The 18,496-nt window shown below is 37.7% G+C and overlaps 1 protein-coding gene across 4 annotated transcripts in view; it reads right to left on the bottom strand.

The window, feature by feature from the left end:
* SPAG17 (sperm associated antigen 17) overlaps positions 1-18,496 on the bottom strand; it is an 80,390-nt gene that overhangs the window by 10,992 nt on the left and 50,902 nt on the right. For all 4 annotated transcript variants that reach the window (XM_015874180.2, XM_015874189.2, XM_015874197.2 and 1 more), the window contains 15 exons: positions 16,551-16,756; positions 15,267-15,387; positions 14,157-14,560; positions 13,047-13,176; positions 11,586-11,788; positions 11,150-11,294; positions 9,877-10,031; positions 9,392-9,568; positions 8,152-8,279; positions 7,025-7,155; positions 5,327-5,454; positions 4,751-4,921; positions 2,673-2,786; positions 1,434-1,479; positions 6-108 (listed from right to left, as the gene is read on the bottom strand). In XM_015874180.2, the coding sequence (XP_015729666.1) occupies positions 6-108; positions 1,434-1,479; positions 2,673-2,786; positions 4,751-4,921; positions 5,327-5,454; positions 7,025-7,155; positions 8,152-8,279; positions 9,392-9,568; positions 9,877-10,031; positions 11,150-11,294; positions 11,586-11,788; positions 13,047-13,176; positions 14,157-14,560; positions 15,267-15,387; positions 16,551-16,756 (2,362 nt within the window). The remainder of the gene's footprint in view (positions 1-5; positions 109-1,433; positions 1,480-2,672; positions 2,787-4,750; positions 4,922-5,326; positions 5,455-7,024; positions 7,156-8,151; positions 8,280-9,391; positions 9,569-9,876; positions 10,032-11,149; positions 11,295-11,585; positions 11,789-13,046; positions 13,177-14,156; positions 14,561-15,266; positions 15,388-16,550; positions 16,757-18,496) is intronic.

The following is an 18,496-nucleotide window of genomic DNA, read 5'->3' as shown; positions in this document are numbered from 1 at the left end:
CCTACCTGAAGCTCTGCTGCTGGTCTGCTGTTTGCCCAGTGACTCTTTTCTCTGTGCGAAGCAGGCATTGAGAAGCCACTGCATGTTCATACAGCTCAGTTATGTGAGCTGCAATGTAAAGAGCACTACTGAACATACATGTTCCGCTATGCATTTATAAGCATTACATCTAACAAACTTGAAAGAATGTATTTTTAACATATCTTTCTAATGCTTGATGAAAAGCTATGTTTAAAAGCAATGAAGATAAAATTAGTTCTTATTAATCACTTTTAATCCCATTAAAGATTAATTGCCAGGAACATACTCCAGAGCCAGATGAAAACTGGGTTCTTCTACTTTTTACAGGCAATAAACATTTATGTGAGAAAGGCTGATTACAGATTCCTTATTACTGTGAGTTAAGAGGTGTAGAGAACTTCATTTCCTACATCAAGTTCAGAACATCAGCTGATAGGAAATTAATTCAATCCAATGGAAAAAAACAACACAGAAAACAACCAAAAAAGCACAAAAACTAAAATCAAAAGCAGATTAAAGCTCATACCCCCGCTCTGTATTTCCTGTATTTATGTTCTTTTAAGATGCAAATCAAACATCTGCGAGTAGGAAAAGGTGCTGATGTTCAGTCACTTTCTAACTAGTGAGCAACTCTGTCTCCAGGTAAAGAAAATAGCATGGGCTTTTAGGGACCTTTTTTAGTTTCAGCTGACTTAGGTTGTACTTTAATTGCTGCTGCTTCATAGCCACAATCACTATTATCAGAGAAGAAACTATTAGTGCTGTATATACAATGGAGAAAAGCCAGCCTATAAGACTGTTTTGAGGGCTTTTATAAAGAGTTTCCCTATCTACGGACATCTTTTATAAGCTGTGTTGCTTCTTTCAAGTATTGAATCTGGACTGTGAGTTCAAAGAAATTCCTTTGTTCAAAAGAAATTTCTGTGGTTGAACTTAAGATGTATGAATAGTGAGAAGTATGAAGCTATTTAGCAACTTTTTTCACAATAAAATATTTTGTATTTTGTATTTTCCTAAATTACTTTGTATTTTCCTGTTTGTTTTTTTAGTTTTCTTCTCTATTTGGCCTCTTTCAGTGAGCTTCTTTCACAATATCTTCCTTGTTAATAATGGTATATTACAAGTGCATTTAATTATTATTTTTTTAATCAGAAAACAAGTGCACAAGAGCACCTGGTAGAGGGCAATACTGGCTATATGTACAGACAAGGAGATCAGGGGCTGGAGAGAAGCCCATGGAGTTTCTGGCTGATGGAAAGTTGAACCTGAGCCAGCAGTGTGCCCTGGCAGCCCAAAGGGCCAGCTGTACCCTGGGGTACATCAGGCCCAGCACTGCCAGATGGGTGTGGGAATGGTTGTACTTTACTACGGTATTCTACAACTCTAAAAGATAGTTATTCAATTTTTGTTACCTTTGGCGCTGAGATCTTCAGATGCTTTCTCCCAGTTAGGGAAGGACTACAATGAAGAAAGAGTAACTGTGACTATGTGAGAAACAGATCTAACAATAGCATCCTCTTCAAATGATTTCTATCCTAAACAAGTGTTATCTTGTTACCTGACATCACCACTACAAGAATGGAGGTATTTCAGTGTGTTAGAAAACAAGCTGGAAGAAATGAGTTTCCCTGGCAGAGAAATATAGGTTTCCTTCTAGATGGTCTACGTCACATGTGGCTTCATATTTGACACGGTTGTTGTTTATTAAATCAACTAAGCCAGTTCATATTCAATTCACACCTCAAACTCGTAGGCAAAAAGAGTCAAATAGGAAACACAATCAGGAAATTGCAGGCTAAGTTACTGAGGAGCTCTCTCATGCTCACTCAACATCAAGTGTTTGAGGGGTGACAGACTCTTTTACTAAGCCATTTCCTTTGTTTTCATGCCCTGAAGAAGTCTTGCATGTTAATGAACTTGATGCCAGGCACCAAATTTAAAGAACATGGAAGAAAACAAATTATTTAAAGAACTGAAATAGAGCAAACAGAACACACTCTGTAAGATGCGATGATTCTTAGCATAAGGTGTAAACAGTGCCTCTCATTCATCCTCATGCCCACCCACTTTTGCTGCATAAACTTTTTGTTTTTCACCACTCATCTCCCACTAACTCCCAATTTCCTGGCCCCTAATTCCAAGCCTCTCTTCGCCTTTTCACCACCTTCCCTATTCCCCTCCCATTTTTTCCTCATAGTCTAATCAGCTGTGCAAAAACATAAGCAGAAGCAAGCAGTAATAATATTCCTCCAGACTGTTTTTAGATTACCTTGAAAAGTGACCTTAAACTCTTGATGTAAAGGTGGAGACTTGTCTTTCAGTCAGTACCCTGCTGTACTGACAACTGCCTGGAAACATTCTCATTCTCTAATGCTGAGGGACATAAGTACTTCAGTCTTTTTTGGCCTGTGTGTTTGGGAACGTATCATTGTGAAGAATTCAAACTCTTAAGCTGTTTTCAGCAGTCCTTCCCCAGATGGCAGTAGTGACATTCAGTAATCCAACTGCATGCTCAGCATGGCTTTACCACTAAGTTACTGTGAAGGTGGTGGCACATATGCTACAATAGATTTTCAAGGGTGGCACTTGCAATTGCAATACAATGGATTTGTTGGAAAAAATAAACAGCTCTAAACTGTAACTTCTCTCACCTTAATCAGATCAAGGAGACTGGCAGCATTCTCTTTTTCCTCTTCTGTTCTTGGTTCTTTTAAATTCATCTCTTCCAGCTCATCTTCCTGCTTTAAAATGTTTTCTATGTATTTCTTGTGGGGACAACAGAAAAAGAAAACAAAGTATGCTTTGCAGAAGTAGACTTAATGAACACATATATAAAGAAGAGAGTTTGTAGAAGTAATACTTTTCACACTGTCATAAAGACCACTTCTGTGAGAATTTGTGTGACTCCATATCTACAGGTTTGCATGGGGAAATACTTACAAAAACCTGAAAAAGAGGAGTATGTGCTGAGAATGAGTGAAAGCTTGCCAGGGTCTAATCAAATCTGATGACCAGAAACACTACTGAATCTGCCATAACTGACAAACTAAGGACACAAAGCATCTGCTTACTTCTACCATGCCACATGCACACATTCACACCCACAATGCTCAATATGACTTGGACTATGCCCAACAGGGTGGCAATCAGCTTCCTAGAATCCCTTGGTGTGCTTGTATGATCCCATGCTTCTCAGGATACAGTAAGGGCTGACCTCCCAGCTGTTACACCAGCCACATAAGAATGAGTGAGCGTGAAAGCATCTGATTAAACTATACGTATCAATAAAGGAATGTGTTGAGTCAATATCTATAACAATGATTTGATGACATTACTAAGATCACGTTAACAAATAAAAAATAATCTAACAAACACTGGTTGTGATCTCTATCTCCTTTCCATTTGATCTCTGTTAGGGAAATGGAAATCTAGAGTATCATAGCTGAAAAATAAGGCTTAGAAAGTGTCTGAAGCTCTGCTTTTAGACATAAGAATACTTTCTCAGAATCTCACTCTGAGTGCTAAAGAAAAGGTCATGTTCTTTTTACACATTTCTTTATGTATTAGATGATCAACTGGATGGAAAAGAAGGGTTTTTGCAGACAGCTGCTCTAGCACCACCCTGCTGGAAAGCCACATGCAATATATTGAGCATTATGCGTGGAGAAGGTTGGCACAAGTAATCCGCTTCCAGTTCCAGTTTTCTTTAGATACTGATTTAGTTCTGCAAAAATGAGCGTTTGGCTAAAGATTTAAGATATTTGTTTCTGGAAAAATCCATTAATTTGACATTGATATATGAGCAATGAGGGTTTTTTTTTTTCACTGCAGATTAATGCAGTTATTTACAAATGTCTCCTTAGTGCCAATAATTACAATTCTTCCTTCCCAACATAACAGAGTTCTTCTTCCTCTAAAATCCAAGGAGATCTGGTCAATGGAGTGATGTAATTTGGGATTTTGGCATAGAACATTTTATTTTATTCTAAGACTCTTGCCTTTGAAAACTAAATATGCAAGTTACAGAATAAGTTTTATATACGAGGGCTGCTCTGAAAGCAATGGTATGGTAGTAGAGGTTGAACCTTCGACCGATTTTCTGTTAAATTTTGTTGCCATGTAATAGACAGACACTTTTGTAGAAGGCTACACAGCTATTTACTAGACAAAAACAGAGCAACAGAACCTGGGCTTGAACCTAGAGGTGCTCTATACTGACCTATAAAAATTAATCAATCAATCAATTACCCAGGTTGGAAAATACCTCAAAGATCATCAAGTCAAACCACAGCCCAACCATAGTACCCTAACTCTAACAACCCTCTGCTAAATCATATCTCTGATCTTATTTATAGTTGATTTAACATTCTTATGTAACACTGTAGATATTTCCAAGGTTTTGATCAGGAAAACAAACCCTAAGCAAAATAAAAGTAACATATAAACACTGAGAGAAAGGAAACTATTCGTTAGTATACACTCTATGATGTGTTCTGGACTGGTCCCCATGTATCTGCTCAGAAAAGTAGGTTCCAAAAGGTACAGGAGAAGAGAGAAAAGCTGCTTCAAAACCACATTTTTCTTAGGGCATCTGCCTATGTATGAAATGCTAATTGTTCTTCAAAAGAATTACGGATCATCTTGTCTCAGTTATATATAAATTCATGTTACCCATTTTGTCTGTTCTGTAACACTCACTGGAAAAATGAAGCAAATACGATTGTACTACCTTGAGAGAAAGATGTAGCTTTTCTCTTAGTTCATCACTGAGTGGCTCATACTGGAACAGCTGGCGGATTTTCAGTTTCTTAGGACATTTTCGCACAGGTACTGGTAAGCACCTCTCTTTGGATCCAATGCAGAGACCCTTCCAACTATGTGTTCTGACTGGGATCTCTGGCTGAACATAGACAAGAGCAAGCAAAAAAGGTAGGAAGTGACATATATTATTGGCTAACTGTAGATATCAATATTTTATGTCTCTCAGCTGAAAAGCGCGCACTGTGCTTATAGCACTGGAGATCTAGGAAATCATGTTAGTATATCTCCTTGGGCACAATTTATGGATCCTTCAATCTCTTCATCTGGCAAACAAACTATCCCTAAAACTGCTGTAATCACCTCACTGAGTATAAGAGAAGCCCAAGTTGACTAGACTTTCCCTGACACATCCCACTCCTTGCTTTGTTTGCTTAAACTGAACTTAATTGCTTATTTAACTGCCTCATTGTTTGGAGTTCTAATAACCTCCGTGACAAACATGGCACTGCCTAAGCAGCAGAAGACAGTTTTGAAATGATTATACCTCATGATGAGAAAATGCATTCCAAGTTCTTGGCTGAAGATTTGGAGGCATGATACTCTCTGGTTCTTTCTTCATTACCCAGGGAGAGGCTTCAGGCAAAGGGAAGAGGATGGTAATACTTACAGCACCTGGTTCAAAAGCATATTTGGGTAAGAATCAGTTTCAATCAAAAAACAATGGACAAGAGTCTCAGACCTCCAGAAAAATGTATTTTCCAGAATAACATAAGTATAAAGAAAATTATGTAAAACTCCATGTGAAAATGTGATATTCATGGCTAGGATCACTGAGGTGGTTATACAATAGCTGGACAGCTTTGGATTACTCAGCCTACATTTAACAACTGGCTACTTATGATACTTCTTTTAAGTACTAGGAAGCAGCTTAGCTGTATATTGTGTGGAATACCCCAAACAGGGAAGAAAGACCAATGACTTGTGTTTATGGAATATTTCAGAAGATGTACATTACATTCATACAACCATAGTTCTTCACTGTGTTTTATACATTGCAGCCTGACCATCACAATGATTCTACTGGAAATTATTTATTATCTCTTTTTACTGTTACAATTAATTTTAAAGTGTTTCAAAATGTTTTTTTCTTACCCACACCCAAAGCCTACTTAATCTACTATTATCTATCCCAAAGGTAGCCTTCAAAACTGATATTGCCACTGAGATGTTTTGTCACAATAGTACAAAATTGTAACATCTTGTTATCAAGGCAAATAGAGCAGTAGGAAGGGTAGAGTATAAAGTCTGGAAAAGCTTCCTAGCAGCACTGTCCAAAGGAAGCCTGTTACCTGTTACTGTTCTTCTATCTTACTCTTAACCTGTGACTGGAATACTTTGGTGAGAGTCATTTACCTTGGGGGAATACTGGAGTGCTACCATTACAAATTACTGCTGGTTGTGAGCAGGTGTTCTTGGACGGGATTTTCACCAGGTACTTATGTTCTCCACCTTCCAGAGATTTCCACTTCCCTTACCTTTTCAGCTCCCTTAGCACTCTTTCTCTATTCCCATGACAAAATCATTCCTTTCGGTTTATATAGAGGGGAACTCATCACTGCTTTCATCTCTCTACATTCATTTCTGTCATTTTCAAGATACATTTATTTTGTTAGATCTATCTGTTAGGCCACCATATATTTACAGAAACAAAGTACTTCCAACTAACTTTACAATAATAACCATTTCAGGATGCAACTTATTGCACTGGTGCAATGAGGTGGTTGTTGCCAGGTACTACTGGCACCCCCCACTTCAGTCCTATTTTTCCAGCTTTTTAGTAATGTACTCTTTCTACAGCCAGACTAAAGGACAACAGATCACAACTGCCTTCACCGATTAAGACAGCTATATTACTACATGAAGACTGCAAGATACTCAGTGTTTTTGATAGAGATACACAGAAAATCTATGCACCTAGCAAATGCTTTTGTTTCTAAGTATAAGAGCGGATAATGCCAGTTGTTTACTTACTTATCCTTTCAAAATGTCATCCGGTTAATTCTGTTTCTCTGAGCTTTTGCACAAGCTCACTTACCTTTGCTTCACTGCCAGGAGAGTGGACACCTGCCCATGCAGGGAAAACATTTTTGTATTTCCTGTCCAAATGAGCTTTGAAACTTCTGACTCCACTTTGGATTATTTCTGTCACTAGTTTGTCAGAAAATAAACCAAGTCTTCCTACCTGGATATTCTAGTACTGGTTCCTGCAAGACTGCAACAGCTGGATCACCACCGACTTCAGCTAGATACTCTTCCACATCCTTGCTCCGCAGGAATTCAGTTCCTGAACCATCCATATGGATGATGAAGAACCTGGACAGTCACAGAACTCTGACTGTACTGTGCATAGGAAGCAAGGGATTGGTAATGGGGAAGGCTGCAGGGGTGGTCTCTTTGAGGAGACACAGGTCTCTTTGCCAGACACAGGTGGCTCCAGCTGGCTGCACCATCCCCTGCCAGACAATTGAGCCCAAGTGGGGGTGTGAGGGGGTGGGTGGGTGGGCATTTCTGGAAAAACATGTTTAAGACAGGGTAAAATGCTGCAGAGGCAGTGAGGGGTGAGAAAGAAAGTGTGAGAAACAACCTTGCAGACACAAAGGACAGAGGAGGAGGTGATCCAGGTGACAGAGCAGCCCATGATACCAACCTAGGTGGGACAGTTGATTGGTTTAAGGGTAGTGCAGCTCTGCAGAGGGATCTGAACAGGCTGAGTCCAATCACGCACCATTGAACATGGCTACATTCCAGGTCCTTCAATTCCTGTTGCAGCAACCTTATGTGTTGGTATAGGTTTGGGGAACATTGGCTGGAAAGCTGACCAGTAGAAAAAAGAGCTGAGGGTGCTGGTTGTCAGGCAGCCAGCAGTGTGCCAAGGTGGCCAAGAAGGCCAACTGCATCCTGGGTCTGCATCAGAAATAGTGCGGTCACCAAGATCAGGGAAATGATTGTGCCCCCTATTACAGTAATTAGTAAGTGATCTCTCTGTCTTCATCTCAATCCACAAGCTTTTCCATCTTATTTTCTCCCCTTGCCTTGTCAAGGAGGGGAAGTAAAAGAGAGGCTGAGTAGGTCTGGCAGCTGGCAAATGCCAGCCCACCACCCTGATCGAATCCAAGAATTGTGTTCTTTTCTAGATGGCAAAAATAAAAAGCTCTGTGATGACAAAATAAGAAAAACAGTTTCAGGACACTGACATCAACTGTGGAAATACACAGTAATGAACAAAGAAAGGCCAAGTCTACAAACCCTGTACAAATACAGTGTAGCAAAGAAAGAAAACATAAAACTTATCAACCTAGTGAAGTTTACCTGGGGACATGTTCATCAGTAGAGATGGATTTGTTAATTTCTGGGAGTACTGATGCTGAACTTCTGTTCTCCTTATTGTCGAAGTTGTTGCTTTGAACTAACACAGATGTGCTGCCATCAGCCATGACCTATAATAGAAATCACATAAAATGATTTGAGCTGCATGATGTATTTAAAACAGTAACTTGCTGCTGGACTGTCAATATAATCTAGCTCAGTGAAAGAGACCACAAATAAATTAATATTTCATGTTGAACAACCTGAAATCGGAAAAAAAAAAATGAAGAAAACTGAAAACAGTAAAAAAATGAAAACCTATTTCTAGGAAAAGATGGCACACCAGAAATGCTAATACCATATGCTGACATGCTTGGACATTGTTAGTTGTTAAATAACAATTATTATTGTTATCTATGTTTACGTTACATTTGCAAAAATATGAATCTGCATGCATTGATAGGCAACTTTATACAAAAATACATGCTGGGCAGGACTCTAAAGCTGGATGCTTCCTATTAAACACAGATTCATAAAGTAATAACGTTACTGTACACACCAGCTCCATCACATGAACTCTCCTCTTATCCTCACACTCAATGAAAATGGGGTCTTGAGAGTAAAATAGCATGGGATAATGTCATTGAAATATACTCTGTTAATGTCAAAATCAATGAAACTTGTTTACCCTTTGGATATTTTCCATGTTTATGTCTCCTCATATTGCATCTCACCTTTCTTACTACACCCCATGTCGCCTGTGATCACTGCTTCCATAATACCTTCAACTGCCCTACAGCCTCTTCAGCTTCTGTCTTTTGTTCTCTACATATCAGCTGGGAAAAAGGTGGATGATGCTGATGCCAAGCAACTTCTACGACAATTTGAATAACACTGAATTGTAGGAAACTGATACCTTTTAAATTTCTACCCTTCCACTGATTAATTAAAAATGTATTAAGGAGGGATTGACAGAAAACGTATTTTTATAAGCACAATTTATCCAGCTTTGGGAACCAGAAAATAGCATGTATGTCACAGAAACTTAGGTGACACATTTCCTGAACTCATAGCTAAGTACTAACCTATCTCAGAAACACTTCTGAGATCTGATTCAGTAACTATGCCTTCTGAATAGGTAGGCTACCTTGAGTGTTACAAGGCTACACTCAGACTTTGAGAGCTGTTGATAAGATAAAATTACTTAAAATGCATAAACTTGATTTATCTCCATGTATTTTACCTTGAAAAGATTTCCTTCAGGATCCATCATCTCACAAATAGTGCTGGAAGTGTGTTTCATAATATATCTCCCTGCTTGTGTCCCTTCCATCCTGGTGGTGAAACTGCAGACTTCATGTGTATAGACTGCTGAGCACTCCTCATCGATGAAAAGGGAGCCTGTCTTGTTGGGTAAAACCTATTGCAGTAAAAACTGGGAATGTTTTGAGGGAATGGATTGAGAGAAGGAATGAAGATGAAGTCCAGGAGGCAGGCTGATGTTAGTATCTGTAGATTTTTGACTTCAGAAAATTTAAGATTGTGAGTTGAATTTACTATACAATTGTGAAGAACTATTTAAACATTGGCAGAATACAAAGTCGAGAGAATAACAGGATTTGTTAAATTTATAGAGAAGGGAGTTAGAACAGTCAAGATGAATCTGTTGACAGGCAACTTGGGACACAGAGATAAATGTCTCTGTCACAAACTAAAAGCAACTGCTACCTGATATGTTCCCTGTGGCTTTGCTATAATAGATGTCCCATCTCCAAATATGGTACAACAGCTACCATCCTCACAGTTTGTTGTAACGGTAGCAAATTCAGGATTTTCTACTCGAATACATTTCACTTTCCTTGTGATGGTTTGTGAGAGTTCATCTACAAATTAATACAGAAAAACTGGACCTGAGTAAATGAATCATAGAAAAGTCCTAGAATTCAATTTGTATTCATTTCCTCTGACCTTCATCTTCTCAGTAGAAGACCCATACAGTTTTCATAACATCCTTTATCACCTAATTTTGTTATGTAAAACCTATACAACCTTATAATTTTTGGACAGTGTACTGACTATAGAAAAAATTATCTGAAGATGGCCAGGAGAATATATTCTAATTTATCAACCAAGTTCCTAATCACAATGATTTGGACATTTGTAACAAATTGGATAGCTGAAATGCTTTCTGCCTGTGATACATGCTATAAGATATGAAGAAATTCCTATTCAGCAGCACAAGTTATAGAAAACAAATCTAATTGGTATATTAATTTGGCCATTGATGTTTATACACAACTAGAGCATCCTGCTGTGTTTGAATGCAACATTTTTGACACTCACACAATAATCATGCACTTCATACTAATAGCATAAAACAGAACTTGTCTAGCAACTGAAGAAAGCATAGAGAATACACTTCCAGACAGAATAAGCAGGGATGACATTAACCCCATTTGTTTCAGGCAAATGTAAGTTTCAGTTATTTACATAAGACATTTTCCAAAGTCATTTTCAATGAAATTCTGAATATCTCCAAGGCTGGAGAGTCCATGGTTCCTCTGAGGAGGATGAGGATGCCCTGATCTTTCAATAAATGCTTGGTTAAAACTTTGATCACCTTACCTGTTACCTACAACAGGCAAGGCGTTGAGCGGGCAATGAAGATAATAAAATAGTCAAGCATTGTGTTCTCATAGTGGGAATGCACAAGCATATGATCTCATAGGTGGGTCATAGAAATATATAAGTAGCAACAATGAGATTTGCAATTTTGCTGCAATGTAGTTTTTGCAATGAATACTGATGGGCAAAAAAAAAGAGACCAAGTATACAAGCAAGCCTAGACTGCATTACTGGATTTTTTTTTTTCAGTTTAAGCTACTAGCATGAGTAGCATAAGCCTTCTTGATTAGAATGAGTAAAAGCCTTTTAAGTATATATCTTGGCAGTAATCTCTACCATGAGGTAAAACAAAGAAACATTCCCTTTTTGATTTTACCTGTTTTCTTGTTATCCTGAGGTACAAGAAGTTCTCTACAGTCTTGGTAAAAAGTTGTGATCCTGGTACCATCCGCATGATCTACTACTCTGCTGCCATCCAGCTTCTCAACAATTATCACTTCATCATCTCGTACAGTCATAACCTGAAATAGTAAGGAAACGTGGATTTACATTAGCACTGAGATGCCTGTAACAGCAACAACAGTAACACAAAACACTATGCATTATGTACTGAAATTCTGAAGAAGCTGATCTACTGCAACTTTATCTAGTTCAGAGATCAAGGATTTACATTTTCTTCATCTACAGCTTTTATATTAGTAATGGTGTAACAACGCAATCTGTAGGATGTTTTGAAAGAATGCATTCTACAACAGATGATGGCAGCCCTATCACATAGCTCAGTGGTATGATAACACAAAAAATAGCATTACTGTTCCATCAGCTGGGTCAGTTGCCTGATAGAATAAGATTGGCTCCAGATCCATTTGCCTTCCTCCTTCAGTTCCCACTCGAATGCCCAATGGGGTTGTTGTTATCCAGGTTCCTGCTTGATTCTCCTTAGGTTGCTCAGGGTTAGCCAGACTCTGAACGATGTCTTCAGATACTTCCTCCTTGTTTTTGTCACTGCCTCTCCCTGCAGAAACAAACAAACAAACAAAAAATATGTGTAAGACTTGGTAAGCAAAAATCAATCAACTGAAGAGTTTATGCAAGTATTGCCTTTGATAGAACTGAAAGAATATCTTATCATAGAATCATATTATCAGGCTAGAGTGAAATTACAAGACCTGTTACTCAAAGTTACTCAAAGGTATTCCCTTCCACTAGTCTTATTTAACATGTTCATTAACAACACAGAAAAAGTAAACAGGATGCTATGATATCCTATTATGACATGGCTTCAGAATGTACCATAAATATAGAAGGGACTCTGGATAGCTTAAAGGAAAAAAGAAACATCTCAAACTGTGCCCCTGGCTTGAGTAAATACTAGGAATTTGATAAAGCCCAACAGAAATAAGTTAAAACAAAAAGGATTAAGGCAAATGATTTCTGCTTCAGACACATTTGAAGCAGTAGAATGAGATAAAGCTCTGGATATAGCATCTGTGTAGAATGTCTACAACTGTCAGCATGAAAGTACAGAGACAAAAAAGGCAAACACAAACCTAAGGTGCACCAGAATTAAAGAGATGGAGTTCAGACTGTGAAAAGCAATGGAGAGATCTTACCAAGCATAGAGCACAGAAATCTGATCACTCACATTAAAAAAAGAGAACTAGACTAAGTGTGGGCAAAAGACAATAGCATGGCATGAGCAGGAGTCTAAAAGTTTACTGTTTATAAGTCCTAGAAAATAAAAATTAAAAATAAAATAAAATAAAATAAAATAAAATAAAATAAAATAAAATAAAATAAAATAAAATGGTGTAACTGCTCACCACAAATTTGTCAAGGCTAATAAGCAGAGAGGAAAGGTTGGTGGCAGGGGAGGGAAATCATTACAAAGAGTAAGGAATAAAAGATATACGCTGGTCACAGATATGGAGATTGAAAATAAGACAGTTTGTCAGTTCTCAAACATGATTCTAGATTTCCTAAGGGATATCCTAAGAACAGAGGACTGGGCTTGAAGATTCAGAAAACCTCTTTTTACAAGGCTTCTCTTTAGCAACATTTTTTATTATTCACATACTTCCAATAAGTTATAAGTTAAAGTTATGACAGGTCGTAATCTGCTATGAAGATCACAAATTAGCAGCATACAGCAGCTGAGTGCAGATAAACTGCATTATACACCAGCAGAATTTTTAGACCAAAGGAAAATGCCTTTTATTGTGTATCATCAGCTCTGCTAATATTGGATCTATCCATAACACTGGAAACATTACCTCTCTTAGTGCCCATCTCAGGTGAAGACTCTGATTCTGATAATGGTTGCATGTTTTCTGGAGTTACAGGTGGTGGTAGGACAGGGCCAGAATCTGGACTTCTACTCACTGTGCCATCAGCAAACAGAATCTACAGAAATCAGACATATTAGAGGTTAAAATACTAATAAGAAATTTCAAAATACTATACCACAAATGCAATAGTCACTAGAATTTAGCATGTGGTGAAAGAAGAAATGTAAGACTCACAGAACAAGCTCAAAAAATAAAGAAGAAACTACATTAAAAAAAAAAAAAAGGACTGCTGATTAGTTCAGTTCATATATGTAATCAGTGGGGATTCTATTTAGTAACAGACAGGTACTATAAAAGCAACGGCTTGGAATTCTTAAGTGGTCAAAGATTCATATCTTTCAGTGAATACCACTTTTCCTAACAGCAGTAATGTATCTGCGTCACCATATTTATCTGTATTCAGGTATTACACATGTCTGGGACTGCTGCTAATTTTTCTAGCCATCAAATCTAACAAAAAGAATTAATGGTTATTTATTTTACTATAGCTGATTTCTGAGATCTACTGTCCATAATACTTAGTTCTCAATATGCAATTTTCCTTGTGTGTCAGATAAAGCATAGAACTTCCCTATTAATCTCTGAACACATTTACAGACAGAAAAACAGATATTATGTAGAGAAGACAGTATAATGTGGAAAACATATGGATAACATACAGTTGTATCTCAAGAGCTACAGTTCCTGTAAGATAATTAACCACTTATTTTTCTTTGTGAGTGCTTGTCTATATGTTTTCCATTCTTTTATAACTCATGGATGTTAAATTAACACAAAGAAGGAGGCATCTAGAATCTGTGCACTTACAATACAGAGTATTTGACTTAGAAAAGATAATTGCTTGTCAATTTACTATAGTAGCTGCAAAAGTGGTATCTAACTCATATTACCTGAAAGGTACCAATACTATGGGCAATCCAATTTGTGTATAAATAAAGAAAGTACTTAGGAATGCAGTCTTTGATGAAAATTGAGGACACCAAAAGTTGTCTACAGAACTGACAAGATGCTTTCAATGAACTCTACTAAACATACCCAGGTAGATCCATCCATCATGTATCTTATAACAGTTCCTTGACTGGTGATGACTCTTGATACCTCTTGTATTACTTGACTTGTCTCTAATCCATACAGACGAGAGTTCTTTACCTTCTGGGGATAACTTTGCCTAACAAGAATTTTCAAAGCTGGTTGCTTGGCCTCTTCTCTTTTGGTGTCTTGTTGTTTTATTTCACATTCTATAATCTCATCTTCCTTCTCTTTGCTTTCCACAGCCTCCTCCTCCTTTGCTTTGTCCACTTCGGCCTCACCTTTCTCGGCCTCCTCTTCCTTACCTCCATCTGCTTCGGTTTGCCCTTTCTCATCCTCCTCTTCTCTGACTTTATCTGATCTGATCTCACCTTCCTTGGCTTCAGTTGCAGTAGCTTCACCTTCCAAATCTGAAAACAAATTCTGAATTACTTAATACACACATTCCAACAATTCAAAGCAGGTACCTACTCAGAAACTCTGCACCCTCCTATGGAGGTGTCTGTCTTTCCCACGTGGAAAAAAAATAAAAGGAAAAATTGTAGATGGGTTTAGTATGGAACTTTTGGAAAACTGAAATTAGGTAGAGGAACCTCCAAGATGGCCTTAATAAGGAAAAAATTACCAAGTTTCAGCATGTTTGAGATTGAATGGAAAATGAACTTTGATACTTTGTCTACCTGAATAAATAAAGTTTTTAGGTTAAATTATGACCATGTATTGAATGTGCTATTAAGTACTGAGATACATTTGTGTCAAGAAACTACATGTACATGTATGCCATTGCTCTATTCATCTCAGCTATTCAGTATTACAACTTATGCTCCTTGCCAAATTGTTTTTGAGATCCTCTGCATCTTCTATACCATGCTTTATATCAGATTGATCACAGCACTTTTATTCTAAACTGACAGAATGCTAATATTATATTTGAATTAAAATATGTTATTTATGTTGTGATTACTATTAAATAGACATTATGACAGAATTAGGAATCTGAGATATTAAAGACTTCATATGGTTACATCTAAATCTATTAAGACAAAAAAAATATTTTTATCTGTAATTTTAACTTCTTTAAAAGGTACTTATTCTGCAGTGATTCAAAAAACTAGCCTTCAAAGCCTTCACCAAGGAAAGTTAATACTAGTCCATTGGGGCAGGAGACATTGAGGCTTCGGAAAGCAAGAGCAGCTGACGTCACTTGTGTCTGGGAAGCTGGTTCTTCTACTTCCACCTGCAGGAAGTAATAAAACATTACTTGGTTTACTCCACATTTAAAAAGGCTTAAGAAAAAATTAGGCTAGATTTCAATTTTACTAAATCATATTAAAAAAGTACACTATCAGTGATTTGTAGCATTTTGAATGTGTATGGAATCTGAAGAGGAAGTATTAGCTTATTTTCTTTGATGATGCTATGTTATTTAATTCATCTTCATTAACCTTTGATGAAAAACCATTCTTGACTGTATTCACTCTGCTGAGTCATGCACACCATCAGGATGAAATACAAGCTAACATGAAGCACAAGAGTACTGAGCTTGTATCAGCTATTCTACCTCTAAAAGTTAAAAAAAGCGCATAAGATGAAAACAACACTACTTCAAGTCTGCCGTACTTCCGGCAAACTTGAGAAGAGCACAGAAAGGAATGCTTGACAAATGGAAGTTAGTTCTCTTAGTTAGTTCCTCTACTGGGTAGTGGAAACTGTCCTGATGAATAGAAAAGATGAGGATGACCTAAAGGATGTCTGAAAACTCCAGAAAGCTTAGGAAAAATACAATGGATCCTTTGATGTCAGTCTTGCAGAAAAGTATGTGACAATGAATTATGCTATACCAATAAACATAAGATGAAAACAGTTTTGGGTTGCAAATGAAGGTAAGAGAGAACCAGTCCTAGTATTATCTAAAGGTCCCTTCTAACACCTACAGTTCTGTAATTCTGTGATGCTGCATGAAAACTAATCTCTAGAGCAGTTCTAATCAGATGTAACTGTAAAACCAAAATAAACACAAGTATGTGGATACACTGCTCTAGATTACAAAGCTTTAAAGGCTACTTTAATTCACAGCTGCCAATATTTACACCTGAGAATCACAGAATCATAGAATTACTCAGGTTGGAAAAGACCTTAAACATCAGCAAGTCCAACCACAGCCTAACCATACTACCTTAACAGCCCTCCACTAAATCATGTCTGAGCACCACATCCAAATGGTTTTTAAAGAACTGGAGAAAGTAAAACATCTCCATAGAAGCACCATAAACTATTAGGAATTTGTTAAAACACTTCTCAAAATCCTCTGAGAAGAATATATATGTCTATTACTTAAGTGTATATACTTAAAATTTTGTTTCTTTTCTACATTCAGTGGACAAATGTCTGTTTTCTTACCACTTCTTCTTGTTTTTCACGGTTATCTTGTGGTGAAGAGCTTATTCTGCCATTGCTTGATTTTGTGGATGGCAGAGATTTTCCTGATTTTTGTTTAGCTGACTTGTCTTTTTTTCCTGAAGCTGGTGCAGTGGAAGGAAGAACAGTCGGAACATGAACAGAAGGGACGTTCAGAATTGCTGCTAAGATGGGATCTGTTTCATCATCTAAAAAAAAGGAAAAAACATTATTGTTAATGCAATTAAGTTTCATAAATGTAGATTGTTACACTCAATTTGGACAAGATTTTATACTCTTAATTTTACTCTTGAAATAATGAATTCAGTGGTATCAGATAGATGGACTAAATACTATACTATATTATTTGGAAAATATTTCCACAGATGGGCTACGTGACAACCGAAAAGGAATCTTGAAACTATTGTTTCCCTTAGCTTGTGATAGGCCTCAAAACAGAACATATAACTTTTTAATTCTGTTCTAGCTGCAGAATACTCACACAGATGGAGGAATTTTGATTCTAGTGCCTAAGATAAGATGGATGGAGGATAAATTGACTCCAGAAATTTTGGGCATCATTGCTCTATTTTGTTTCAGTGATTCAGAAAGATTTTGTTTCATAGGTTCTCCTACTTCTTAAAAGCCAAGCATTAGAGCAGTCTGCAATCCACCTTGACATTAAGTATTCACATTGCCTTCCAAAACACTGACTCGAAAATAACTTAAAATAAGACCTTCTGTAAAATGTTTTTTGTTTCAATGAATTAATACCTCCCTTTAATCAGAAATACCCTGTCAGTGCTAACAATTTTTTCACACGCTACTTTAATCACCTCTTCTGGCTTGGCAGCCTCACTCACACGACAACAATTCATAGAATAGCATCTTCTCTTCCATCTGGACAATTCAAGCAGTTGAACTCTTGTCTGTTTTGAAAAATTTGTTACTCCAGATGGAGCAACTTATTATCCAAATCTTAACCACAGCTATATAAAGTACTGAAAATACCAAAGAGCAAAACATTATAATCCAGGGGGTTCTGGTTTATGGCTCTATGTCCAAGTGGAGGCTGGTAATGAGTGGTGCCCACCAGAGGCCTGGGTCTTGGGTCTGGTACTCATTAACATCTTTATCAATGACATCAATGGTAGAATTGAGTGCACCTGCAGGAAGTTTGCTGACAACACCAAGCTGAGCAGTGCAGTTCATACAGCAAAAAGGAAGGGATGTCATTCAGAGGGACCTTGGTAAACTCAAAAGGTGCACCCTTATGAACCTAATGAGGTTCTACAACAACAACAAAAAAGTGAGATTTTGCACCTGGGTCAGTGTAATCCCAGACGTGTACAAAAACTGGTAGAAGAACTCCTTGTTCTTGCAGCCTGAAAGGCCAATGGTATCCTCTGTTCCATAGTGGAGTGGCCAGCCAGGTGAGGTAGGTGACTGTTGCCCTCTATTCTGCCCTCATGAGGCCCCATGTGGAGTACTGTATCTAAGCCTAGGATCCCCAGTACAGGAAAGATGTGGAGCTTTTAGAGAGGGTCCAGAGGAGGGTCACAAAGATGATCCAAGGGCTGGAGCAACTCTTCTATGAAGATAGGCTGAAGGAACTGGGCTTGTTCAGCCTAGAAAAGAGAAGGCTGCAGGGAGATCTCACTGTGGCCTTCTAGTATTTAGAGGGAGTTTATAAATGAGGGAAAACAACTTTTACACAGGCAGTGACAGGACAAGGGGGAATGGTTTTAAACTAAAGGAAGAGAGATTTAGATTAGATGCACAGAGAGGCTCTGGTGGTTTTAAGGCCAGGTTGGATGGGTCCCTAGGCAATCTGATCTAGTACTTGATCTAGGGGCTAGCAATCCTGCCTGTGATAGCAGGGTGGGAACTTGATGATCCTTGAGATCTATTCCAACTCAAGCCATTGTATGACTCCATTTTCTCAGAAA

Source organism: Coturnix japonica, chromosome 1, assembly GCF_001577835.2.
Source record: "Coturnix japonica isolate 7356 chromosome 1, Coturnix japonica 2.1, whole genome shotgun sequence".
Taxonomy (NCBI): Eukaryota; Metazoa; Chordata; class Aves; order Galliformes; family Phasianidae; genus Coturnix; species Coturnix japonica.
This window is presented reverse-complemented; position numbering and strand designations above follow the sequence as displayed.